Below are 26,738 nucleotides of genomic sequence, written 5' to 3'. Positions count from 1 at the left end.
CACACAGCATCACAACAACTGGTCCTTTAAATGGCAAAGGATTATGACAGTTTTTGTTTTCACCAGTGTTTAAAAAAAAAAAAAAAAAAAAAAAGCAGGCGAGAAACAGAACTGCAGTCTTCACAAGCAGAAAGTGCAACAGAGCCATCAGCTGCTGCATCATCCTGAACTTAATGTGCTACCAAACTGTCAATTATATGAACAGGTCAATTACGACAGTGCCATAAGTTGTTAAAACAATGCAAATAGCATGATCAGAAAGATCCAGTCAACTGGTTCCAATTTTTCCCAGTAGTTGCCCAGAAAAATTTCAAGACAATCTGTATCTACCCTTCAGCTTCCTCAATATGTCCTGATTGAGGGAGTATAGAGGTCTGTGGTATTACTGTACTTGTTCCACGAGAGATCCTGTCTTGATCTGAGTTTGCAGACAATGAAGCCATAGAAATTGGCTGTAACAAACCAGGTGTCATGCTGGAGGAGACAGTCAGGCTGTGTGTAGTGCCCTTGAGTGTAAGATCCTGTGTGGGAAGAAGTGGCTTGAGGATGCTGACAAGACAGAAAGCAGAGCCACTTTTAGGAATGAAATTCACTTTGTTCTTGTCAGGACAGTAGAAGGCTGGAATTTCGTGCAGAGGCTTTGGCCTAGAATAAAATAGACACAACTGTTTTAAAACAACATTTAACAAATTATGTTAATGGCAGGTAATGTGTCTTGCTGAACATGTCACCAGCAACAAGCTTAGGTATAGACCTGAAGTATTTCAGTTAGTCACTGTTGTCCTAATGACACTCCTGCCACATGGCAAACAGCAAGATTGCTTAAACTGCTTGTTTACTTTTATAAGATAAACAGCATTTTCTTAAAGCAGGATGTCTCCAAAAATCTAAGACCTGCGATCTTCATGTTGCAGATCATAAACTGCATCCATGAACTGTTCTATCCAATATATGAGAAAATCTCAATCACATTCTCCAAAAACTTTCACAGACCAACAAGAACCCCATGTGCACACAGACACACTGTATACAGCAAGCCTTGTGAAAGCAAGCTAGTATAGCAATGTTTCTAATATTACATATCTCAGGGTTGTTCATGATCATATGGGATCCCCCTTCAAGACTTCTGCCTTCTTTGCATGTTCATCTGTGTATGGCCTTGATCTCCATGAAAGATGAACACGCCTTATTTAGAAAATTCAATGCAGATAGCAAAATGTAGTATGCTCAAAGAGATATTCACAATCAGGTACATGTAACCTGGGAATGAAACATGGAACACACATTTAGGTCCTGACTCAGAGTTTCACAATCTCAGAGTCACACTTTATGAAAGCTAAAGCTTAAAGGGAAATCCTGGGTGGAATAGGAATGGCTTCTCTGTCTACTTGTAACCCTGCAGTAAGTCTAGTATGATAGTCAAACTCTACGTGAAGACCAAACTAAAGGAATCTGTTCCAAAGCCTCTCTTTCCTGCTGGAAAATAGCCATCAGAAATTTACACTCATTCACGTTGCTAGTGTTGTCCTTTAGCCTATAACTTACCCCTCTTTTCCAAATGTTTGTAAGCCATATCCACCTCTACCTTCATCCTACCAGTCTAATCAAGCTTAACAGAAATCAACCTCGTTTATTTATTTATTTTTTACCAGTTGAAAATCCCATAAGCTTCAAATAGAAATCACATCAAATTAAAGCTGAGCTTTGAGAAGTTGCATTCACGTATTTTATGTGTGTGTAATCCAAGTACCAGATGAATGCAGTTCCGAAACCAGATTTGCAAAGCTGGCAATTACAAGCATCTTTGAAGCTACAAACAAGAAAATTATTCTGAATATCTATAAATGTAGAAGCCACCACGCTACAGTTAATTTTCAGTGTGGAATTCATTTTCAAGATGGACTCATCAACTTACTATATGCCTCCCCTCCTTCTTACTTGGGCTGTTAACATCTGCCGTAAGACAGACCATCCTCATAGCGATATTTCTGTTGATCTTTGCACTGCTGCTCTGTGCAAAGTGACACTTCTCAAAACATGACATCTGTTTCATTAGTGATACCTCCCACTGTCTAACAGCAGAAGTCAACCTTCCGCCTGTTTTAGTAGCTTAAACAAGCTCTTATCATGCTACACCTGTAGAGTGATACATGAACTTGAACAAAGTTCAGGTTCTTGACACTACCGAGAACTTAAAGCTGGTCACTAAATCCAAGTCATTTCTTGATGCATTGCTTCCTTCATTGTTCCTCATGCTTTAAGTTACACATCAGAGCCCATGCCTTTGTAGTACTTCATGTAGCATTACTGCTCAAGACACCCATACACCTTTCAGAGCTATAAATTGAGACCTCAGTCACAAGGATCATCTCCACTTGACATTAAACAAGAATATCCAAACCCCAATACAAATTTTGTTTAAGAATTTACTATCAATTAACAAATCATCAAATCAACAAATAAAAATAAAAATAAAAAAAGAATCTAATGACAAATCGGCAGAGGATTTTTTTTCAAAAAATTGTATTAACTCAGCCCAGTTGTGATGCAATTCCATGCAAAGGACAATTCTGAGCATAACCTGATTCTTCTTAATGATGATGTAGGAGGAGGAGGCAGGACTGAGTAGTATATTAGTGTTTCACAAAACAAAGGAAGAAGCCTTTCCCAAAGAAAAGACTATTCAGACCTCTTTCAGAAATGGCTTTATAAACTATACTGTTTTTTCTAAAATGCACAGCACTCTGCACTGAGCAGCTTCAGTATGATACCTGGAGGTTCCCAAATTTTATGATGTATTCACTTAGCTATTATCTTGAAGACTAATGCTCCATTTATATTAAAACCTATCTCACCTGTAGCTTCTCACATCCATCATCTCAAAGCTTACACAGGTAGGAATTTTACTTACACATATTCCTTCCTTGTAAGTGTGTGGGATTTTTTGTTTTTGTCTTTAAAAGATGTTGGAACATAGCAGAGATACAACCAGCCTAAAGGAAGCAGAATAATTGGGCTCATTTCTAACTTGTGCACAAGTTTTATAGGCATGGTCAGATGCCCAACATGAATGATAGTGGTCTACGCTAACGTGTAACAGCTTTCTGGGATGTACTATTCAGATTTGGGGAAGGACCCAGTAACACAGAGATACCTCAACATGCTTTTGAGTCTTCACCTTAAGGCGGCTGAAAGGACTTTGCCACAACTAGTAATACCTCTCTGGGCTTTGGACAGTAGGGTATAAAAAAAGGAAAAAATAAAGAAAAAAAGGTGCCATACAGCTAACAAGCTGTGACGTAACCTAGCTGATGGACCTGCATTTACAGCTTCTCAGTAAAACTCCTTGTGCCTTATCATTTGAGTTCCTCCCCACTATTTGCCATGTAAGAGACAGTCTTACATTATGCTGGTTTGGCCATTAAAAAATTGGTTGGAATGAAACTGACCCTTGAGTTTTAAAACGGTCAGTAAGTAAAGTTTTCAGAATTAGCCTGAAAAAAGAGAAGGGAAAAGATTGTACAAATAAAACTAGCAGAAGCCTAAGCTACTAGGTGTAAAATAATCTTTAAAACACAACACAACTGAACAGTATGCTGAAGTTTTGATTTTAACACACAATTCCAGCAATGATACAGTATACAGTCATGCAAAATAGAGACCTGGCTATCAGTATGGTTTTAGTAATAAGGCTAATAATTTTGATCTGACACAAAAATCAGTAAACCAGCGGGTAACTCTCAATGTTAAATGTTATTTCCTATGTATTAAAGATTGACTTACAAGCTTTCCTCAAAGACTTTCACCTTTTCACAGCCCTCTGGTGGTTCACGCTTGAACATGTAGCTGTTGTTGGGTTTTGGTGAGGTAGCATATTTCGGCAAGGGAGAATTATTCCCATTCTCTGCAAGAACAGTAAATGATCACTGAAATATGTCACACGACAAAAAAATTAAGTACAGCATTATAAAAACACTACAAGAAGTGTATCTAAAAATGACCCTTAAATTAAACCCCATTTTGTTTTATCAATGTTATAAGATTAAAAAAATAAATCATTTATTTCCAAATCTTTGTTTGCAAGCAAGCTTCCTCATCTCAATCCCTTTCTTTGTATCATACACAGGTTACTCTGCAAACTGTTAATTCCGGGACATTTTCAGTTTTTAACTGCTGATCTGAAACTGTGGTCCTGTACTGTCATCATCTAGTCAAAAGAAACGGGCAGGAGCCATACACCAAACAAAACCAGTACAAATTCCTGTTAAATTGTAAGATTATGTTGTATCTCAGGAGATTTCTGGTAAAAAAACAAAACAAAAACAATCTTGACAGAACCAAAAGGACTAACAGCTGTTCCACCTCTCGCTGTATACTCCTGCTTATATATTCCCGCTTATATATTATATATTGAATATATTCCTTAAAAAAACTTGTTTGGGAAGGACAGTCCTCACTTACCTATCAAGCTTCAATTACAGAATACCAAGTATGTGAACACACACGGTAATTAGAGCAATTTGGAATAAATGATTCATTTGCAAAGAAAAAGATATTTTTAACATTTCTCCATGGATGTGGGAAACAACAGCCCTCCATTACTACATGTTCACCTACGCAGTAGTGAGTTAAATTTTAGCATTGTTAAACATTTAAAGTTACACAGTACCTTTATCTCTGGAGTCAGCAAGAAGATCATCTGTAGAACATGGACTTTCCTCACTGCCCTCATTAGAGATGGTAAGAAATGAGGTTGGAGATACTGATTGGGACCGGCTGCTATTATTACTACTTCTGTCCGCTCCACCAGGCGTTTGGGTATCAATGCTGCGAGTACTACTACTACGCTGAACTAATGGAGGTGGTGCACGGTGCCCATCTGGAATATCTTGAGGCTGTTAAAAATAAAGGGTATCAGTCAACTGCTCTGATCCAGTTGGTAAATTGTTTAAACCCAGTAGTGCTGACTTTTTTTCCCCCCATGTTTCATAAAACCGAAGTATAAAATTCATTACAAAGGACTCCAACAGAAGATAGATTAAGTCAAGTTTTGAAAACAAAGAACAACATTTCTCAAGACTTCAGAGAATCACAGAAATGTTGAGGTTGGAAGTGACCTGAGATCGTTTAGTCCAACTCCCCTGCTCAAGCAGAGGCAGCTAGAGCAGGCTGCCCCAAGTCCAGTCAGGTTTTAAGCACCTCCACAGACAGTGAACTCCAAAACCTCTACTTAGAGCACACAAATTAAATTTCATGTTTTGTATTTGTGCCCACTGCCTCTTCTACTGCTAGCGGGCACTATTTAGGAGAGTATTGATCCCTCTTTATTCCTTCCCATCAGGTATTTCTACACATTGATAAGGTCCCCCTGAATTTTCTCTTCTCCAAGCTGAACAATCCCAGTTCTCTAAGGCTCTGCTCACATGAAAGATAGTACAGTCCCTTAAGTGTCTTCATGCCCTGTATTTTTGATGCTTTATCAGCAAATTTACCTCTGAAAATACCTGAATATAAAAGAACAGGTAAGTTATGCTTCAGCTGGGATGGACACACTTCTTCAGATCAGGCAAAAGAAATAAAAAGTAATTACAGAATCTCTAAAACCAGACATTCTGTCTTTCTGTCTTCTTTTTCAAGTTTTAACTCCTCTTTTTGCTTTCCACAAGACTTTTCAAGTAACTTTTGTCTGGAATTTTGCTTTTCTAATAAATTTAATTCAAGAACTGTGCAAAATAAAGCTTTTAACTTCAAAACAAAAATAAAATCATTACAGAAAGCAGTCATGGTGGCAGATACATACAACAAGCTGTTCTTCTTTGTCTCCCGTCTCCTTAATAATTATCTCAATCTCTTGATTCAGTCCTTCTACACTGTTTCGGAATCGCGATCCTGTTGATTTGGTAATAGGTATCACAGGAACAAGAGCACTCTTTGGGACTGGAGCCTGAAGAACCAGAGACAGAAAGCAACATAGATTTACTTAAAAGGTGTAGTTATTACTTCTACTCAAAAATGACCCTTTAAACTGAACGTAAACGTTCAGTTTAAAGGATCATTTACTCTCCAGTATCAAAGACTCACATGAAACTATAGTGATTGTGTTAAAATGGATGCCTTAAATTGAAGTGTTTTTTTTTTCCAAGTCCAATTTCTAGCCTTTCAACAATCTAGTTTCAAAACTTCCCTTTGATACAGTCTGCCTCTAGCTCTATGTTGCTTTGCAAGTGAAAATTTAACAGTGAACATTCAAATGCAAGTACTTCTGAAGCCTTTAAAACATATTCCCATTCCTTTTGGCATGAACTATACCGTAATTTCACTTCCTTCTCTGCCAGATTTATCACTTGTAATTTAATTAAAATTATGCCTTAATGGAAGCCTGGCGTCACCTACAATACCATGACAAGCACAGAAAGAAAAAATATTCCACAAAGGCAAGATAGCACCACTCTTAGTCCAGATCACTGAACTTTAAAAACAAAACAAAACAAAAAACTATACTTAAAAAAAAAAAAGACAGTAAAACTCCTGTGCAAATTCTTCAATGGCCACATATGCTGAGATTGAGAACATCTCTACTGGTTGAAGGAAGGTAGCCTTCTCACCTGTCTTCAGAAATGTTTTTTTCTTCTTCCCTTTAAGTACCAAGACTGTACATAGACAGACACCAAAGCACTGTGACTTGACATGTCAATTTTAAAAAAACATGTAAAATTTGTGTGGACTGGAGATGACCTTAGAAAAATTAATGTAAACATGAGTTCTTAACACAGGCATGTATTATCATGCAGACTTAAAATCACAGATCTCTAAGGTAGGAAAATCACTTATGAATTACATTGTTTTTGCCTTACTGAAACATTAGAATAGCTATAAAGTGGGGCTTGCAAAGGACTGCAAAAATTCTCTTCAGGAAATGCTTGTGACTCATTGTTTATGTCAACAAAACCTCAACATTCTTAGAATTACCAAACTTGGAAAGACTTTGAGAAGTCTTGCCTTAAGATTAAAAAGAGAAAATAGAAGCTACTGGAGAAGAGCAAATAAAAAAGTCTGAGAAACCACCCCTGATAAAACTGTTCCAAACAAAGCCTTGGATCAACAATCAGGTGAACAAATACAGGTCAATACCTGTTTGTAATACAGGTATATCAGCACAAATTTAGGTACTAAAGACTGGTTACATACAGTTATTTCATTTAGACATTCTTACGACAAACCAAACTTGTTAAAATGTAGAAAGCAGAATGATGTATGCTAGAGTGTCTAAGATTTCAGTAGCCATTAGCTAAATCTGGGAATTCTCCAGCATTTAATCATGATCATCTACCACAAATTCCTAGAACCACAGCACTATTTGAAGTGCTTAAAGTAGAAAAGCACAAATTGCTCAAGAAAGCTCACTAGGTTTGATACAACACGTTTCAGACATGCACAGAACATTTCTTTTGGAAGAGAAGGTGACTTGTTAACCTGGACTGCCAAAGAGTAGAAAGAGAAGGAGGCACCACCACAGGTGTGGAACAACTAGCCTCAGAACAACCTTCACATGTGAAGTACTGCCTTCACAAAGGTCTGCATGGAACCTGTGACATACAGGAATAGGTTACTAACACAGGATGCTTTTGACTACTCTCATCTGCAGATTTTGGAACACACGAAACCAGCCAAGGTGTCAAACAAAGGGTAGTAATTATAGCATTTGCATATTAACATGCTGCCTGGCAGTTTAGTGCAGAACAGAGTTCTGAAACTTAAGGGTACAGTGTAAGCCCATGAGATACAAAATATGGGTGATGACAAATCTGTACTTTTCACAGGCATTTCAGAAATATGCTCTAACTTCTTCCAATTTTTCCAACAAGCAACAGAACTTGAAACAGAATCCAAGGTCTTTTGATACTTCCATATATTAACATCAGATCACCTTGAAGTTGAATTATGCACAGTAATTCCATCCTAAAATTAAAATTTTCTACCTACATAAGATGGTAAGAGAGAAACAAAACAAAAAATATCCACTGAAAACTATGTACAGTTGGTCTCATATCAGTGGTTGGTTAGGATCAACCTACTGGTAAGACAGTAAAGAAATATGCTTTCCAGAAAAGTGAAAGGGGGGGCTTGATAGTTAACACCAAGTAACAGAGTAACTTCAGCCAAGTACACTGAAGATGAAGAATTATTTTAATAAACCTTATCTACTTATTTTTTCCATCTAGCCTCACCTCTGGCCTCATTTTTAGTTTCTGCATTATATTAATGAGGAAAAAAATAAATCAAACCAGTTTTTTTTTTCTTAAAAAACACAGATTTACCACCAAGTAACAATATAATAAATGCAAAATCCAACACTCTCAGAAGCATCCTGAGATCACTCAATGAGGCTATGATTTTTGTGTAAACGCCTCTTCCTGTAAAAAAGAGGTGGAAAGAAACACTAGGCATAAGGAAAAACATACACACGCACATACACACACAAATATCCAATTGTTTTTGAAAAAAAGCCAGCAGCACAAACTTGATTTTACCACCAAGTATTTCCTTATTCTGAGTAAAGGGATAGGAATAGGTAACAAGCTTAGTCCGTGAAGATTGCATGAATTTCTTTCTCAAAAAAAATCATGGAAGAAGTACAACTAAACACTCAGTCTTCAGTGGTAAGAACCACTAAAAAAATATTAGTAAAACTTAACTAATAAACTCTACTAGTATATGAAAATATTAGTAGAAATTGTGGAAAAAGCTTAAGTGTTTACTATTAGGGAAGAAGAGATGAGATAGATTCACTGGAATTACTACTTTTAGTTTAACTAGAAGAGTAAGTCATCTCCAAAAGGTTAGAGTCTATATAGTCTCTGTGAAGGGACTACCACAGTGACTTCCTAACACTGTTTCTCAGCTTTAGCAGGAATTCAATTCCTTGAGCTCAGAAATTTTTGTATGATCCTATAGAATCAACAACTGCAAGTTTCCTTCTATTTGGAAATGTAAAAAAAATCATCACTAACTGCAAGCATTTATATGCAGTCTTTTCCACAAATCTTGAAGGAACTGAGCTGATGCCAGAAATTCCAGTTCAGCGGTTCCCTAGGAAAGAACCAGAAGCTTAGGAACGTTGCCCTTGAAGCCTGCACTTACAAATTTTCACTCTGACTGAGAAAGCTGCCTATAAATGCCATTAATCTAGCCCTCCGCTTACTCTTTGAAGCCTTCTGTAGCTTCCTCCCTTCACAAGTGGCTCATGACAGCTGGCACAAAATTTACTAAGAAAAACAATGGTTTGTTCTATAACACAATGCCAGAAAAGCTGCTTTCCTCAGTTTATATTTCATAGTCTGTTTCACAAGCCCAAAAAATAAATATCTGTTGTGCAATATTTTATTTACGTACTTTAAAATTTGGTAGAATGCAAAAAATCCTCCATACAGTAGATAAAATTTCATGAGCATAATAACGTCATTATGATGCCACAAGTTTCTGTATGTAGAATTTTTATCTGGTATCTTTCAGAATAGTAGCATCTCTGATCATTTTTGACATTAATTTAGAACAGCTAGAAGATTATCTACGTAAGTTTATGGATTTGTGAACTACCAAGTAAAATCTGTTCAACAGCATGCAATTCTCCAATGTAGCTAAGTGCCTACAACAAATGTCCCTCTGTTTTAATTTTCTGTTGCTGTTCATGAAATGTCTCAATTCTCTGTAAGTATAGAACAAGTCTTCAGAGTTTTTACAGATCTGGATAAAATACTTGCAGCAAGTATTTGACTATCCACATATGTATTATTTCTTTTTAGACCTTTTGTCAACTGTAATAAATTTCATCAAAAAAAAAAAAAAAAACAGAACTCATCTATTTGTCTTCTTATTTTGATTTAAGCTACAGCAACCACTAAGCATGTTCTACTGTACAGCATGTTCTACTGCACCCATGCTTAAACCAGATCAAATGTGGGAAGTCAAACTAGGCAGCTTGCTTCATATTCAAACTCTTCTCCTTTCTAGCTTCTAGGTTAATACTCCACTACATAGAAGAGTAAGAAAAAACAGTTTCTGTTTGGACATTTAAAGCATTTGAATAATTCCTGAAGTTTATCAAAAAAAAAAAAAAAAAAAAATCCTAAACACAAAATGCTTGCTAGTAGCATAGAATTTGAACTAATAAATTGAATTTAAGATGCACTTATATACTGAATATTCATGAATCTTAATTAAATGAACTATAACAGTAAATAAGTTAGGTTTCAGAAAAAATGCTACTGATTTTTATACAAACAGTAGTTAAGAACAGTGCAAAAGAACTCAAAACACTGTACTACTTTCTTATTTCCAGTATTGAAGTATCAAAGGTTCACTCAGACACCTATTTTCTAAGCACAAAAGAACATATCTCCTCAAGATTGTACGTATGGTTCTTCTTAGTACTTTTCATTTCATATTTTTTCAAAATGGGAGAGTACCCATACAGCAGGACTTATGCTGACGTTGTGATAGCTTCCCCCCCGACCTAAACTATTTCTGGGAGAATGGAAGGACAGAAAGGAAGCAGCCAACAAAGTACATTTTTTATTAAAATAATGCTAACTGAATTTTAGGAGCAATTGGGAATATTAAGTTTGCAGAGAAGATTCACAGCTGAAGTACTTTGTCAATTTACAGTATCAGCAGTAACAATTTCTTTCAACTACATCAACTGACAAGGCAAATACAACATTTGTTCCTTTTGTAACCGTTAAAAAAGGTGTTAGACTATAAATATACATTCATGAGTAATCAGTGGAAGAAGAAAATTTTCTTCTGAAAAACTGACCAGATTTTCCTATTGATTATTTAAACTTACTAAAGCAAAATAGACCTGAAAAATGATTTGTGTCTAAAAGAATGTAGTATTTCACCATCTGCTACCAACTCAGCTAGAAATATTACCTCCCTGTGAACCTGACTGCAGTAAGTCTCAAGATAAAACTACAACTGCATACAGAACATGTGGTGGACTAACAATAGCAATTTTTGAAAAAATTACTACTCTAAGTATCAAAGCATGATAAATTGCAGAAAATAAAAGGCTGAATGCAGCCATTAAGAACATAAACACTTTTAATACAGTATATAAAACAAGCATAATACAGTACATTAAAAAAAAAGTTGCCATCCTTTTGTCAGGTAAGTTCTCTAAACCTGTTGATCATAGGATTAAACAAGTGCAATAGTCTAGAGAAAATGTGATCAGCATTAGCTACAGTTTTGAGTCTGTATCTTTGTACTGCCAGTTTGCTCCATGCCATACTCTACATGCAAATTCATTATTTTTACAGCAACACTTAATGAAAAAGATAATCCATGGGTTTAGGTTAAATTTACCTGTTATCCTTAAGCATAGGCCATGTAAATACAAGCTTAGTGTCCTGCTTTTAAGGAAAAATATATCTGAAATTCATGAACATAGAACACAGAGCTGCAAGCAAACCTAGCCAAGTAACAAAATGATCCTGGACCCTACACACTTCAGGCAGTCAAAGGAAATGTAGTTTTTTCATAGAATCCACCTAAACCCACAACAAATTTAGAAGTACATAATATTTTTTATGTTCCCTGTAAGACAAATCACAACCTTGAAATCATCTAAAACCAGTATTAATACCAAACACGTCCCAGAAGAGCACAGCTTTACCTGACTATGGTTGATGGCTGCATGGTTACCATGAAATGGAGACTGTCTTTCTTTATCCCGATGATGCCTACTGCTGTGTTTGCTTCTCTGCAATTGTTGACGCAATTTTGCAATCTAATAAAGAAAAAAAAATCACATTAGATTTCACCAGATACATTCAGCTATGCACAGTTTCATTAATTTATTCTAGTACTTCGCTAAAATTCTTTACTACCGCAACTTTTATAATTAATGGCAGCACAAAATTACGTTCAGGTTCTTGCAAACTTAACATGTTAGCTACCATTTAAGCTCAAGCCCAGAAGATATCTCAGGTTCAATGAAAGCACTTGAAATATATGAACTAGTTTGGTCACTGCTGAATTTCTTCCTCTGACAAAGAATGTTATCTGCATTTGACACTCCCCTTATCCCCAGCTTCAGGTTTAAAAATTGTAACAGTCCTGCATTACTGTAAGAAATCAATACCAAATGAACAGATTGCTTATTGTATAAAGCTTGGGCATTGTAGTAAGTAAAATAATATTCACACCTTCCTTCCTGAAAATTCATTTAACAGTGCGCGCCAGCAATAAACTTAATCCTAAGGTATTTCAAATAATAGCACTCCTAACCTCCTTGAGTTGATCTGTGCTGCCCCATGATGCTGAACGTTTGTGTGAGCTTCTCTTCTTTTCTAAATATTCTTCAGCCCAGGCACTTTCAGTCTGTAACAAGGAGATTACAGATTTAAAAAACAAAACAAAAACAACTTTTCTACTTTTGGGAAGAATATTTTGATACAAATAGAAGAGAACCGTGTTATGATGTGCTAGATTCAGAACTGTGAGCGAAAAGCAGTCACTGATTAGAAGCCTTTCTGACAAAGAAAGTATGAGCATGTCAAGTGAAACTATGCATTCACAAACTCTCAGACCTGCTTTAATACAGCTATATGCTAGATTCATTTCTACCTTACTGAAAATTGATAAGGCAGTACTAACAGCCAGATGAGCTCTGAAGAACGAGTTGGATAGTATCGAATTTGGGGAAGATGGTATATATTATTTCCCACACAGATGCTGAACTTGGTATTTTTGATGCATTACATAGAGTAGTTCAGTAGGTAGGAAAGCCTGCACAGCTTTAAAATCGTTTTCAACTCAGACTGAGAAAAAGATGGGCATCTTTTCTGAGCACCACTCAGAACACCACTGGAGCTACTGCAAAGCGGCAAATCAAATTAATGCCTCAGAGGGCTTCAGGTTCATAGGTGTCTTGGCCAAACAGAAACCAACACACAAAATACTAAGCTAATTTCACTGAATCAACGAACGCATTAACATTTAGTAAAGAAAACCACACATATACTATGGTGAAAGTGTTTTGAGAAATTCAAAGTATCATTAAGACAAATTTTATTTAAGGTAGCATAACACACAAACAAGCCTGTGATAATACTGCAAACTTTACGGGCAAAGTTTGCGTTCTTACATAACCACATCCAGAATGGCCTTCACAAGCAATTAAATGTAAACCCTCCAAGATTAAGCATACTAATTTTGGTCATGGGTCTTCACACAGTCACAAGAAATGTAACTGATGTTAGATTTATCACAGATACTGGAACACTTCATAAAAGTCATAATTTCCACTACAAAGTTCTGGTCTCTAATTATTCTTATAGAATTATATAATATATGAATAATTATATAAGAATATGTTATATATATAAAACACACATATAACACATAATATATATCATTATTCATATATTCTGATATATTATTCTGTAGCAACTCAAGAACTCCAAAGCAACTGTCTCATTTTAATTTGTATTTTGATATAACTGTATTGACAATTACAGGCAAAGCGAAACAGGTTAGATTGAAAGGAAAAGACACAGAAACTACCCATCACTGTTTTAGCAGCACTTAAAACAATAACTGCATCTATGAATTCTAGCCAGACTACAGGATACTCAATTACACACGTATTCATCACTCAATAACATCCTGTATGTACATAATTCAGTCTGGTTTTATAGACAGGTTTCATCCAAAACAGTAAAAGCAGGAATCTGATACAGAGTCTCTGGTGATCTCTTACACAGTTTGCTAGAGATGCCCATAGGTCATAGCTAAAGGCCTGCAAGCCAAAGTGTGTCACTAATTGCTGCCTCCACCCAGTCTGCTTCCTGAATGACTCTACTCTCAATGCTGTAAACCTTCAGAATCAAGATCCCCCTGTTACTCAACTGGAAAATCTTTTATATCTTAGTAGATTCAATTCCTGTTCCCTAAACTTTTGAAATCAGAACATACTCATTTCACTCAGCCATAATACTGCTGATGGTTCCTCCAGCAGCACTGTCATGTTTATGTAAAAATAAACCTTAACCATCAGTTTTTGCTAGATGTGGCATCCTTCGTTTCGAATATGAAGGTACTTGTGGTCATTCTTTTCACACTCAATATGAAACGTAACAGTTCTGAAACAAGTGTTTCATGTAATTTTCAACAGCGATTTCCAAACTCCTATAAATTAGTATATAACTGGGTATGTATTTGCACCTGCAACATATGAACAACATTCCCTTTGTTACCATGACTCAGACTGTGACATCAGTTAGAATTCAGTAAATCTGGATGCCAGACTTCACAAAATCTGAAATCACACACTGGAGCCATGATACTTTTACAAAGTGACACTTGATCAAATCATCTCATCTTCAGAAACACTAAACTGTACAACTGGAGAGAGATACCATCTTGGAAAGCAAGCTATTATTGTCAATTACATTTGAAACTTGGTCCTAACTCAAATGCTTGCTTTCAAGCACAGAAGATTAAAAGCCACAAAGCCTTGTCAGTATCACATCAACAAAAGGTTTGGAGATACAGATTTATGTCCATATCCCAGGATTTTCTGCTGGTTAGATAAATTTTAAATCAGCAAGTGCATCAGATCGTTATTTCCTTCAGCACTATTCTAACATCAATAACCGTCAAATATACTCATCACATGAAAATACCTAATGTTGTTCCCACAAATCTTTGCAAATACATTATATATATAAGCCCTTCTACTAAAAAACATAAGCTATGCATGAATAGCAATTCCTCATGTACCATATTCCTTCCTTCATACTCCTCCTCTTATTAGGACTTGCTTACCCCTTTTACCCAATTTTCCAACCATTTTATCTATTTATTTTCTAATAGAGAAAACCTGTTTCTCAGTTCTTCTTTCTTCACCAGTTTCTATTTTTACCTTATCCACATGGGCATTATCCCTTATGAAACATCCTCCTCTTCTACTAAGATGTTCTTTGGACTGAGGTTCTTAGCACAAAATGTTGCAGACCTTGAAAAGGCCATACAGTAACAACTGTAGAGCAGACATCACCTACTCAACATCCAACACATCTGAGTAGACAACACACTGAAATCTATTGTACTTGCATTTCCATTATTGTTACCAAACTGAAGGCAGGCTAAATTCAAGGATGTCCCAGATGCTGCCAGTTTACCTTCCCACTACCCTTCTCTTATATTCTTTAGAACTAGTGGAGACCACTTGTTGTTGAAACAATGCACTAGGATTAGGGATTTAAAACCTGAGATGTTTGGCTCTTTTACTCTACAAATCAGGGAAATCCACTGTCCAACTGCACCAAAATAATCGGGAATTAAACACTATGATATTCAGCCTATCACAGAAAAGGCTACAATAACTTTTATAAAGGCATTACAGAAGCTTTTTTTAAGAGAGAGACATAAACACAAGGAGTTACTTCAAGTTCCTTTGTATAAATTAAAACTAAATAGTACTTAACACCAATGCAACCCAGTGTATTGCACGCAGTAAGAGCAATGAGAAAATAGACGTGCAATGCACTACTGCTGCTGTGAGATAATAAGAAAGTGGAACTTGTAACAAACACCACAGTTAATGGTCTTTTCTTAGAGAATGCAAATAAAACACATAGGTAATTGCAACTGTAGAATTCCTGCAATTTGCAAGTGAACACGAACTTGTAAGCAAGAAAGCCAAAGTGAATGCTTTCAAGGAAATAGCATTCATACATTTAAAACTTGTCTTTGGATTTAAATATTCTTAAATAAAAAAAACTGGCCTACCTGAGTGGCTTTGTCTCTCATACACGGAACAGCTTGTCCATGATTATCACGAGGCCACTGTCCAGCAAGGTAGGGAGCAGCAAGCGTGTCCAACGAGGAAGTCCGGCGAATAATACTGGAAGGGCTCGATGAAGGTGGCCTTGACTTGTCAGCTAGAATAAAAACACTTGATTAGAAAGTAAGTCAGAAAGCTTAATTATTTTAATTGCCTACAATAAGTCATATCAAACCAGAACTACTGTGTTATTAAACATAAAAAAGACACTTTTAAGGTAGAAGTTCAGTTTGCATTTCCAATTTCTATTCAGTTTTAACACGGAGTGAAATGTGTTTTTATGGTTTCCCTAAAAATCATTCGTGTGCCACAGATGTTATGTCTGTACTCATACACCACCATTTATTTATACCCTCAAAGGCGCAACAGTCATTAAATGATAACAGCTTAGAATAAAAAGATAGATAAGATTCCTCATACCTGCCAATGGCTAACAAAGAAAATCTGTGCTGAATTTCTTCAATTTAATGCTGAGGTTAGAATTCATACATTAATCCTCTCCCCTTCACCTACTTGAATTCAAGAGACACTGTAAGCTGACATGTTTTATTAACTACCCAGCATATAATTCAACTCTTCACGAATCTGCTGTGTATCTAACACTTAGCTCCGTAAGTCAACTTTCATTAAGTAATCATTTACATTTTACAAGATAATCAATGCATCTCCTCCCTTTACATGCTGCTTGGTAACTACGTTCATACTTGCCTGACACTAGACCTTCTACCACACCTCAAACATTTCTGGTGTTTGCACTAACATCACTTCTAAGAGCAATTTAGATAATAATGCGAACTTTTACTGGAAAGGATTATAAGTAACAAGGACAGGAAGTAAAACAAAGAGGAAGAATACAGTTGGAAACAAAAATGTACATCTATCAACAATACTTTAAAATTGCAGTGTAAGACTGCTAAGTGTCAACTCCATAAATAAAGGCTCCTCAGAATAGGAAGTGAGGCATGAGAACAACAAGCTTGAAAGACCCAAGCCTCAGATATACATGTACAGATTTGCGCACATACTATTTGTTACTGGCTTCTCCAGATGTAAAATATAAATTCACAAATCGCAGTGATGTAAAACTTACTATCTATCTACTCCTCACAGAATTCTATCTGAAAGAATCATAATTAATCACATTAATCTTACCTATAAAGAATACAGAGGCCTAAAACAAGGGGCTAAAACACACCAAACAGCATTTGGAGATATTCCTGACTGCCTTAGGATAAGTTCTGCACTAAAAGTAGAAATAACATTGCTATTTGTACTCTACATAAAGTAATTTACATGCAAAAGAAGTTGTGCCTGATTACTGTCAGATTGTTAGTCAGAAATAAAACCATTAGCATTATACGTCCAGAATTCATTTATCTGGGCAGTTTCAGTCTATTAAAGATGTATAGAGACTAATAAAATGTGTTAGGCATAGTTGTCAGTGGTGTGGGCAACATTTCGGTCTCATAGAATACCAGTCTTCCAAACGTACGTCAACTGATATTCTATACTAACTATGCTCATATAAATATTGCATTAGAAACATACACAAAACTGTGAAAACTGGGAAAAGTATTTCAACTAAAAGGAAATGATTATTAGCATTATAATTAGACCCATTCACATAAACCAGCCAAGAAACCTCTTCCAGGTTACTATTTCTACTTGCACCAACACCAAACAAAATCTCAGTACTGAGCTGAGTATAGATCTGCTCTCAGGGAGCAGCAACAAAGCTCAATCTTTGAGTTACCATGCACTTGAACAGTCCTGCATCAAAGACAGTCTCTGACTACTACCAGTCAGCATGCTGAAGGGTCTCTTTGTATCACAAGATTTCAAAACGATTCCTTTTGTCTGTACCATGGGGGAATGTGGCATGCTAATGCAACATGTCATTCCTTACAAATTACATTTGCTTCCAAAGTTACATCAAACATATTATTTGTCAGAGAAATAGCTGCCATACTCTCCCTATTTATTTTTCTTCTGAATTATTATTCTTCCTTTTCAAGAAGCTTCTCTTTTTACCAAGGGGAAAGAGAGGATGTGAAAAAAATAAGGAAGTGCGTGTAGTAGCTCACATCATCCGCAAGGCAACTGCAACAGACAGCTTCAAAACTGAAGCAGCGGAAGCTACTACTGTCCTGCCTCCCCCACCAAAAACTGGCAGGAGTATTTTGCTGTGCAAACAGTGAGGATGAAAACTGAAGAGCCTGTTTATTATCTAAATTCAAAGGAAGCTGCATACTTCAGGCCACAAACCCTGTAAGTACTCTCTTCCCCCCCACCCCCCTTTGATTTAGATATTCCTATAATGAAATCGGATTCAAATGACTGTTTTAATTTAGATGATGCAAGGACATTTTGGATACATTTTTATTTACTTTTCCACCTTTACAGCATGTCTTCATAAAAACTGCCGAAGACCACTACTCAGCTCTCGCTGTTTCAAAACATTTCAGTGGGGACGCATACATATTCATTGCATTTTTCTCCACAACACTTGAAGCAAGTCTTCAGCTGCTATTTTTCCTTGATGTGACCTACATAACAAGAGATCTGCCTCCATAGAGATAACAGTTACAACAGCTGTGGCTGATGAAAAACAATGGAGCTGTTTCATCAAACAGACTGTTCTTAAATATTAGATCTGTTTTAATTGGCCTGATTATCTCTTTAAACCAATATTTGTGGCAAACATCAACCCTCCTATCCATCTCCCACTACTCTATTTAGAAACAAAGTCTTTCTGCAATCTGGTTTCAAACAAAGCAAAATATTAGACCAAAATACAAACAGAGCATACACAATACAAATCAAAGTCCATAATGTGAGAAAATAACATGCAATTACCACATCTTCACAAGTCATTGCAGTATTACTGAGAGACAGATGTTACAACAGGTATCACGTACTCTACTCCAATTGTACAGTGAGGCACCTCTTAAGACTATTTAAGCTAAGGCAGTCCAGCAATAGGACTGGAGAGCAAAATTAAACATGTAGAAATGCTGACTTGGTGTGTGGGGCTCTTAACATCCAAGTCCTGTATCTACAACTGAAAAAGGAAATCATAGTGTGAGAACACATACCTTTGAACTGGATACCTCACAGAAGAGAACTGTGATACAACAAAACTGGGAAGAAGAAAAAGAAGGAAAGTTGTCTATAGTCCTAAGTCTAAATCCTAAAACATGGAACACTGAAAAGTCATCTTTCAGTTTTCCTGAAATTTTCTGAACTGTTGTTAATACTGCAAAATAAGGATTAGTGTTGAAGATAGTTATCAATGGAGTTGCAAGATCAAAGATTTGAAATTAAAGCTTTCAGAAAGGAAAGTAAGAACTCCAAAGAAATATCTGCTAACAGACACCATGAGAAAACAAAATTAGCAAGCTGCAGAAAGAGCCACAGGAAAAGCACAGAATGAGACTAACACCACAGCCAAACTCCCTGACAAAGAGAATTCTAACCGAAGTTTTTTACAGAAGTGGAATACCCCAAAAGTGAGAAAGAGTCAGATGTGACCAGCTTCCCTGGCTTCTAGCCATGCCACTGAGATTTTCTTTTTTGGTCAGCCTCTTCCTCAGTAGGAACATTCATAGGCTCTCCCCTATACATTGCTGCTATTTAAAAAAAAAAAAATGGATACAAACACAACATATCTCAGGGGCTTCAAATATTTGTTTATGTTTCATTGAGAATATTCAAAAGACTCAAATGGTATTCAAAAAAGATGCACAGAACCACCATGTATTTACTCACTGAAAGACAATCTTGGCTATTAATTTCACATAAATATAGAAGAACTACTTGCTCATTTGCTTCTGGTAATTTAACATGATCCCCTGGTAGGATAACAGCTCAGAAAACCAAACCCAAACAAAAACTCAGAAAGTCCAAGATGTTCAAGTTCCTTAATTCCAGCAAATGAAAACATTTTTAATTCAAATCAACTCCTCTGCAGTGCTGGCCACAAGAAACTTAAATTACGGTGTTGCAAAAATTAGTTCATTTTCTTTACACCTACCATTTGCTAAATAGCTTAGGTAAGCAAAGCAGTCATCTAATGGTACACAAATTTGAAGGACAAAGCCTTCTGCATTCTCTTATACTACAGACATAAGTTTTATAACTACTGCAAAAAATGTGTAGTAAACATTGTCAGGTCTGCAGCTATTACTTTGTCACTCAACAATTCTTTTAAATTAAAAAAAAAAAAAAAAAAAAAACTACAATGAAATTTACAAGCGTGATGAGTTCTGTGCCCTCTCCCTATCTAAGGAGAAGTCCACATCGAAACTCTTCATGACTTTCTGATATACCATTATAAGTTTCCTTCACTTCCTTTCACACAAATGAGACTTCAGTATTACTCCTTCACTTACTATTCTAAATAATTAAAAGGCGGTATAGTTCCAGATAAAAGCATAATAAGGGAAATAAGTCAACAGGTGTTACAGATGCCATTAAGCAACTGCCAAAACCATTGTGGGGAAAAGCTATTTAGCTGAGAAAATGGCAAAATATGATGGAAGAAAGAGTGAAAAAACCCACGTGACAAACTTCCTCTAACAGGGAAAGTCTGCAGACAGGTAAAGAGGTATGTGAGAACTGACCTACAGCTAGGGATTGCAGGACAGACCCTGCAGCATAGAAATGAGGCAAAGGAATCAATCATCGCACTAGCAATGGGAAATACTGCACAGAAATTTAAAAAACGGTATTTGTTAACACGGAAATAGAAGCTGAAGTCTGTGAAATCAGTGCTGGAGAATGCAGGGAGGGAAAGCAAAAAGAAAGAAATAAATGGGTTGTAGGAAGATCTAAACTCTTAGCCATATTTAGGATGGAAGCAGCAAGAAAAGCACAGAAATTTAGCAAGCACACCATGAAGTCCTCAGCTTATCTCATTATCAACAGCAAACTCAGGTATTTCAAACATTTAGTTGCAATTCAGTTCAGAAAACCTAGCCAAAAAAAAAAAAAAAAAAAAAAAAAAGAACCCATTAAGGTTCTTTTAAGTTAACATTTCTTTATTCTCAAGTTCAGGTTCTTGTATATTAAGCAGGTTGACAAAAAGCTCTAAATTCAAAACTATTCAATTGTTTACTAAAAAAGAAAATCCGAAATTGAGCCTGAAGTGTTCAGTTTACAGAACTAGTATCGAAGTTCAGAAGCAGCTGTCATTTGTCCAACCTCAAGGTTCATTTCAATCTAACAAAAAAAAAAAAAGAGAGAGAAAAGCAAAATAAAAACCAACATGGCTGCAGCTGTAGGAATGAACAAAAGCCATCATCAAACTGCAAACAAGAAGCAGGAAAAACTGAGTAATTCTGCAGTATATTGTAAATGTTACCCTGAGGTGACCTGCATGGCTTCAGAACTCTAGCCTTATTAGCAGAGATAAAGTTCCACTTCCATGTTTTTGATGGCTACTAAGTCTTCTCATTTAGATGAAGATGAAAGTGAAGTTGAATCAGTCTCTATCGAGCACTGGACTACACAATGCAAACATTAAGCAATATTAACCAGAATTCATTTGCATTTTCGGTCAATACAAGAACTATTCTGAAATTTAAGTGTGTGGCGGCAATTAAATAGACCCTGTCTGTTTCCACACATCTTGTGAAAAGCTAGTGGATTTTATCTGCGAGTACAGTAGTAAAGGGCTAGCAACAAAGTGACTTGTTTCCTTCCATATGCTAATTCTAATATCCAGTAAAGAAGTTGGCTAGACAGCACAGTTTCAGTAGGCTTCTACGTACTGATCTGAAGACAGCGCAGTTTTTCCACCCTAAGCAGTCTGACGCATGCTTCACAGACAGCTTTTGAACATGGATCTCAAGGGCAGGAAACTGCATCTTGGGCAAGAGCTTCAATCAAGTTCCCAGGAAGAAGATGGGATTTTGTGATGTGTATGTCTTTCAGATTAATGATTAACAAGAATCTTCAGTGAAGAACATATATTTTCCTCAATCCAGAGACTCAGAATATAACTTTAAGCAAAACACATCCAACCTGCAGAGCTGAAGATCTAAATCAGAACCTAAATGCCTTTGTGGCACTGCTCTCTTCCATTGCAGAGAAGGTAGCATATCATAATCTTGAAGAAATGTGTCCAAACAAACAAACAAAAAATAATAAAAAAATAAAACTAGTCTCTGTGTGACTTAAGTACTGTACCAAGTGGTTCTGACTGTCTAATTTGGCAGCATCATTCCTCAAGAGCCAGAATAGGGAGGGAGGGAGAGAGAGTCTGGTTATAATCAGAATTTTAAAAAAAGGGAGAAAGCAACATTTAGAGACATAGACAAATTAAAAGGAGTTCTACTGGTCCTATGTTTCTGCACGTGCACTTCTGTGTATTTCTGAACTTTACATAGATTACCACATGCAGTTTCATGACAAAATACTAGCTGTAGCTTTGGTACCTTCAGAGTCACCAAGTTTTCCAGATTTGAGGACATTAACACAAAGATTCATTCATGCATTTTTAAGTAAACTTTACAATAAAAGGAACAAAGACTTACATATTTAAGCCTCTAGTATCATCAACCAGATGTCACACATTGCTTAAATTTCAGTGTGCTCAGTAAGTACGTTTTAATTATTTCAAAACGCTAAGGAGCGGTTTGCTGTAAAATGTATGCCATTCCCACACTATTTTCTATCTTTGCATGAGCTTGTCATCGCTTCAAGTTCACACATCCCTCCGCAGGGTTCACGCTGAAACCAACTACTCGGCGCCACCGAGTACTACTCCTCCCCACGTTTCCGCGGCGTGCCCGCGGGGCCAGAGAGCTTTCCAGCCAGCCACAGGCTTGTGGCCGCCGCTTGGCACCGAAGCACCATTTGGCACGGCGAGCGCGGAAGGGGAAGGCGTGAGGGCTGCGCAACGCTGCCCAGATGCTGGAAACCTCTGGCGGCACCCAGCGAGGCGCCACGCTCCCCTCACCACTCGCTGGCTTTCTCCGTCCCCTTGCCACCGGCCAGGCGGGGAACGCGCACCAACAAAAGCCCCGACCCCACCGCGCTCACGCCGCTGCCAGCCAGCCACAGGGACGGGCCGAGGCGGCCACAAGCCCGGGCACGGCTCCGCTCCGCTCCCCGGGCCCGCGGAGAGCCGGCGGCGAACACGAACTCACGCACGGCCGGGCTGGGGCGAGACGAGCCCTCACGGGCCGCCCTCCCCCGCAGTAACAGGCTGCCCACCCGCCTCCCGCCGCCCCCAATCGCCTCAGGTAACCGCCTCGTGCCCAGTAACGGCCGCCGCGCGCCTACCCCTGAGGTAACCGCCTCGCGCCCGGTAACGGTCGCCGCGCGCCCACCTCTGAGGCAACTGCCTCGCGCCCCGTAACGGTCGCCGCGCGCCCACCTCTGAGGCAACTGCCTCGCGCCCCGTAACGGTCGCCGCGCGCGCCCCCCCTCCCCAGAGGTAACCGCCTCGCGCCCCGTAACGGTCGCCGCGCGCCCCTCGCCTCAGCGGGCGGCAGGTGCGCGGCGCGAGGGGCGGCCCGGAGCTCACCTCTGCATCCCGGCGAGCCGGGGCTCTTCCTCTCCGGCGAGCTCCTGCCTTGCTCCGGGGACTGCCGCCGGTGCCGGACCCTGCCCGCCGCCGTGGCGCTGCCCTCCGGCAGCGGGGAGGAGCAAGGTGAGGGCCCGCAGCCCAGCGGCGGCGGCGGCGGCGGGGGGGGAGGCGGCGGCGGGAGGTGGTGGGGCCGCGGGGGGCTGCCCCGGGCCCCGCCGGCACGCGTGGGGCTGCCCCGCGAGGACGAGGCTGCCGAGGCGGCGCCGCTGCTCCCCCCCGGCGGCGGCTGCGTGGCGGCGGCGGGGCCGCTGCGGCCGGTTCCGCCGGTGGGCGCCGCACGCGTGGGGCTGATGCTGCGTGAGGAGGGCGCCGCGCGTGGGAGCCCCCCGGCCGTGGCGCTCGCGCCGCCGCTCCTCGTGGGGCTGCCATGTTGCTGCTGCGGCTGCTGCTGCTTGAGCTGGAAGGGCACCGTGGCCCGCATGGGCTGGAGGCGGCTGCTCGCTCCCGCTCCGCCGCCCGCCGCCGCCGCCGCGCCGCCTCCCCCCAGCGCGGTGCCCGGGGTCGGGGAGCCGCCGCGCCGCACGCGCGGGTGGGACATGGCGGGGGGAGCCGGCGGAAGGCGGCCGCCGGTGGGGAAGAAAGGAAAGGGAAGGAAGGAAGGAAGGAAGAGAGCGCCGCGGGCAGGACAGGCCGCGGGCCCAGCGCCTCACGCGGCCGGGGCCCCGTCCTCTCCCGGCTGCCGCCGTGCCCAGCCCGGGGCGCCCCGCGCTGCCTCCGGAGCCTCCGTGCGCCTCATCAACAATAGTGCCCCGGCCGCCCGCCCCGCCCCGCCCCGCCCCGCGCGCCCTCCCATTGGCCGCGCCGCCGCTCGGCTCGCGCAGCTACGGCGCGCCCATTGGCTGCGGGCCGCGCTGCTGAGTGGCTGAGCCTGCGCGGGGAGAGGGGGGGGGCAGCCCTTAAAGGGACAGGCGGCTCCGGCACGTGCCGGCGGACGCGCAGCCCCGGCCACACCGGCCCCGGGAGCGGCGGCTGCGGGGAGCGCTGGGGAGAGCCGTGAGCCCCCCCCCGGGCCTTGGGGCCCGCCGGGCCGAGCCAAGCTGCAGGGCGGAAGGCCTGTAACCGGGCGGGGAGTGCCTCCCGGGAGGCGGCTGCACGCTCCGAGCAGGGCTGCCCTGCGGGAGAGGACGAGGGCTCAGCAGCGCCTTATCCAATCGCTTTGCCACCGGCTTAGCGTTGCAGATGATGGCACCAGCGTGTGGGTAATATCCAGGCAGACTTGACCCCCCTTTTTCCCTTAATTGCTTTGTTTACTGTTCTCCGTTAGACTCCGTATCTTTGCTGCAATCTTCTTAAAATACTGGTTAAATGCCAGCATCTTCTTAACCTGATTTGTACTTCAGAGGAGCACATACGTGCTTGCAATAGGCCTTGGTTCACACATTTGAATTATTTAGCTGTAAAGTAAACACTCTTTAGCTCCCTCAGGTCCTGGGAATCAATTCTATTGCCAGTGCCAGTTCTGGGCTACTCCAGAGGACTTTCCGTAGCCAAATGCCAAATTCCTTTCAATATTGTTCTGCAAGTTGCATGTTGCAATTGAATACCATTGCTATGATACAAATGATGTGACAACAAATTACATACTGTTCTCTCTTGGGTAGGTTGTTTTTTTTTTTCTCTTTTCTCTTTTGCTGTTTTTGATTGATGCCTCCCTTACTTAAAAAGCCCTGTCTTCCCCTTTGAAGAACTTCATTTTTGTGGCTGACAATTTTAACAAACCTGAAAAGCAAGACTATGCGTACAGGCCCTTTTTAAGGATGCCTGGACACAGGCCTCCCTACAACCTTGAAAGTCAAAGTCCCTCTCAAGAGAAATCTTTTTTTATGAGAAATCACAGAATTCTGTGATTCTGTGAAATCAGAATGGCAGAAGGAAATAGGATTGATGCATTTCTGGTGATGAGCTTGTTATGAAGTGAGCTGCTGCACTCTGCATCAATTAAATTTCCTTTGAAGGATATCAGATATGCTCACAGGCTGTGTACATACTAGTAACACAGCCTTCATGGTAGCACAATGGGTCGACCAAAACTGGCTACAAGGCTGTGCCCAGTATTAATGAGAATTATATTAGGCTACCCTTGAAAGTGGCTGTCAAGGAAAGGGACCAGGAGCCTGGCAGACTACCATCAGTCTTCTGTATCCTCTCCTTACAGTAAGCAAGTTACTTAAGTCACCTTAAAAATGATACATGGGACCACTTCCCAGTCCTTTTCTTGTAGCCATCACAAGTACTGCTGGTACAATGTGCCAAAGCATCATAGTCCCAGGTAACGCACTTAATTAGGGAAATGTCAGGGAGATAGTGCTCGCCTCACCAGGGATGGCCAAGAGGCAGAGAACAAGCAGTGGAGGTGAAAGGGTCTCATAACTCCCTCTGCGACTCCATGGATACACTGAAAAAGAGAACCCAAGCTTCATGATGCTCCACAGGAAAATGCCCTGGAGGTAGAAAAACAGCACCCTGGCATGCTATGCCTGGAGAAATAAACAGAACCTGTCTGCTGCTTTGTTGGCAGCCCAGGTCAGTGAGTTAGGTCGCCCTAATGCAGGTTAACGTGTGCAGCATTTATTTCATATCTTGGTTGCAATTTTCAATCAAGACCAGAAAATGTAATCCTCTTTGCTGTGACATCACCTACTGCCAATGCTGGTGCAGTTGCTCAGCAGGCTTTTGCTGCTTGGACAGTTTGCCCTCTCCAGAAATACTGGCATTGTTTGGAACAGTGTGCCATAAGGATATTTTTAAGGCATAAAATATTTTGAAGAAATCCTAATTTCTGATACTGTTTCAAAGAGGCCAAAAATGAAAGGTATTGATTTATATTTTTTTGCATGATGCACTTTTTGGAGCCAAGTCACGATATCTGTGACAATTATAGTACTTCCCACGTTATTGTCACACTGTAAAAAATGGCACTGCTCCACACAGTTGTTATGAGAATATAAAGCAAAGCATTTATGTATGCTTCTCATCAGCAGTTGTATTGCTTTACATGCATTAGACATGAAAGTTCAACATGTAAAATCATGTACTCAGAGCTAATCAAACTGTGTGTACTTCATACATTAATTTGTTTAAACTGTAATAAATGTGTTACAACAGATCTTACTCCTACACCCTATGGAAATAAAAGAAACAACTAAAGCAGTATTATGAATTACTTGAAAATAGTTTTGAAACATTCTTTTTAATAACAGAAAAGTCAAAGCAAAAGCCCTCCCCCCAGTGACTTGGATCCAAATCCCCCCCAGACTCTCCTTTCAATTCACATCTCCCACGAGCTGGGGT

The 26,738-nt window shown here is 39.8% G+C and overlaps 1 protein-coding gene across 1 annotated transcript; it reads right to left on the bottom strand.

Moving 5' to 3' along the window:
- Window positions 1–100: 100 nt before the first annotated feature.
- FAM117B (family with sequence similarity 117 member B) lies at window positions 101–23,985 on the bottom strand. Its single transcript, XM_032190248.1, has 8 exons — window positions 23,385–23,985; window positions 15,799–15,950; window positions 12,292–12,384; window positions 11,678–11,791; window positions 5,801–5,944; window positions 4,670–4,895; window positions 3,784–3,904; window positions 101–645 (listed from the first exon to the last, which is right to left on the bottom strand). The coding sequence occupies exons 1-8, from the start codon at window positions 23,983–23,985 to the stop codon at window positions 327–329; spliced, it is 1,770 nt and encodes a 589-aa protein (XP_032046139.1). The 3' UTR covers window positions 101–326.
- Window positions 23,986–26,738: the final 2,753 nt, after the last annotated feature.

Source organism: Aythya fuligula, chromosome 6 (genome assembly GCF_009819795.1).
Source record: "Aythya fuligula isolate bAytFul2 chromosome 6, bAytFul2.pri, whole genome shotgun sequence".
Lineage (NCBI taxonomy): Eukaryota > Metazoa > Chordata > Aves > Anseriformes > Anatidae > Aythya > Aythya fuligula.
The sequence above is the reverse complement of the archived record's forward strand: the minus strand, read 5'-3'. Positions and strand labels throughout refer to the sequence as shown.

What these genes read in the sequence shown, in the direction of transcription:
- FAM117B (XM_032190248.1), bottom strand. Translation starts at nt 23,985, where the DNA reads ATGTCCCACCCGCGCGTGCGGCGCGGCGGCTCCCCGACCCCGGGCACC. An exon ending in TGAGAGACAAAGCCACTCAG is followed by an intron (nt 12,385 to 15,798) that starts GTAGGCCAGTTT and finishes TCCTTGTTACAG; the next exon opens with ACTGAAAGTGCCTGGGCTGA. An exon ending in CAGCCATCAACCATAGTCAG is followed by an intron (nt 5,945 to 11,677) that starts GTAAAGCTGTGC and finishes CTGGTTCTTCAG; the next exon opens with GCTCCAGTCCCAAAGAGTGC.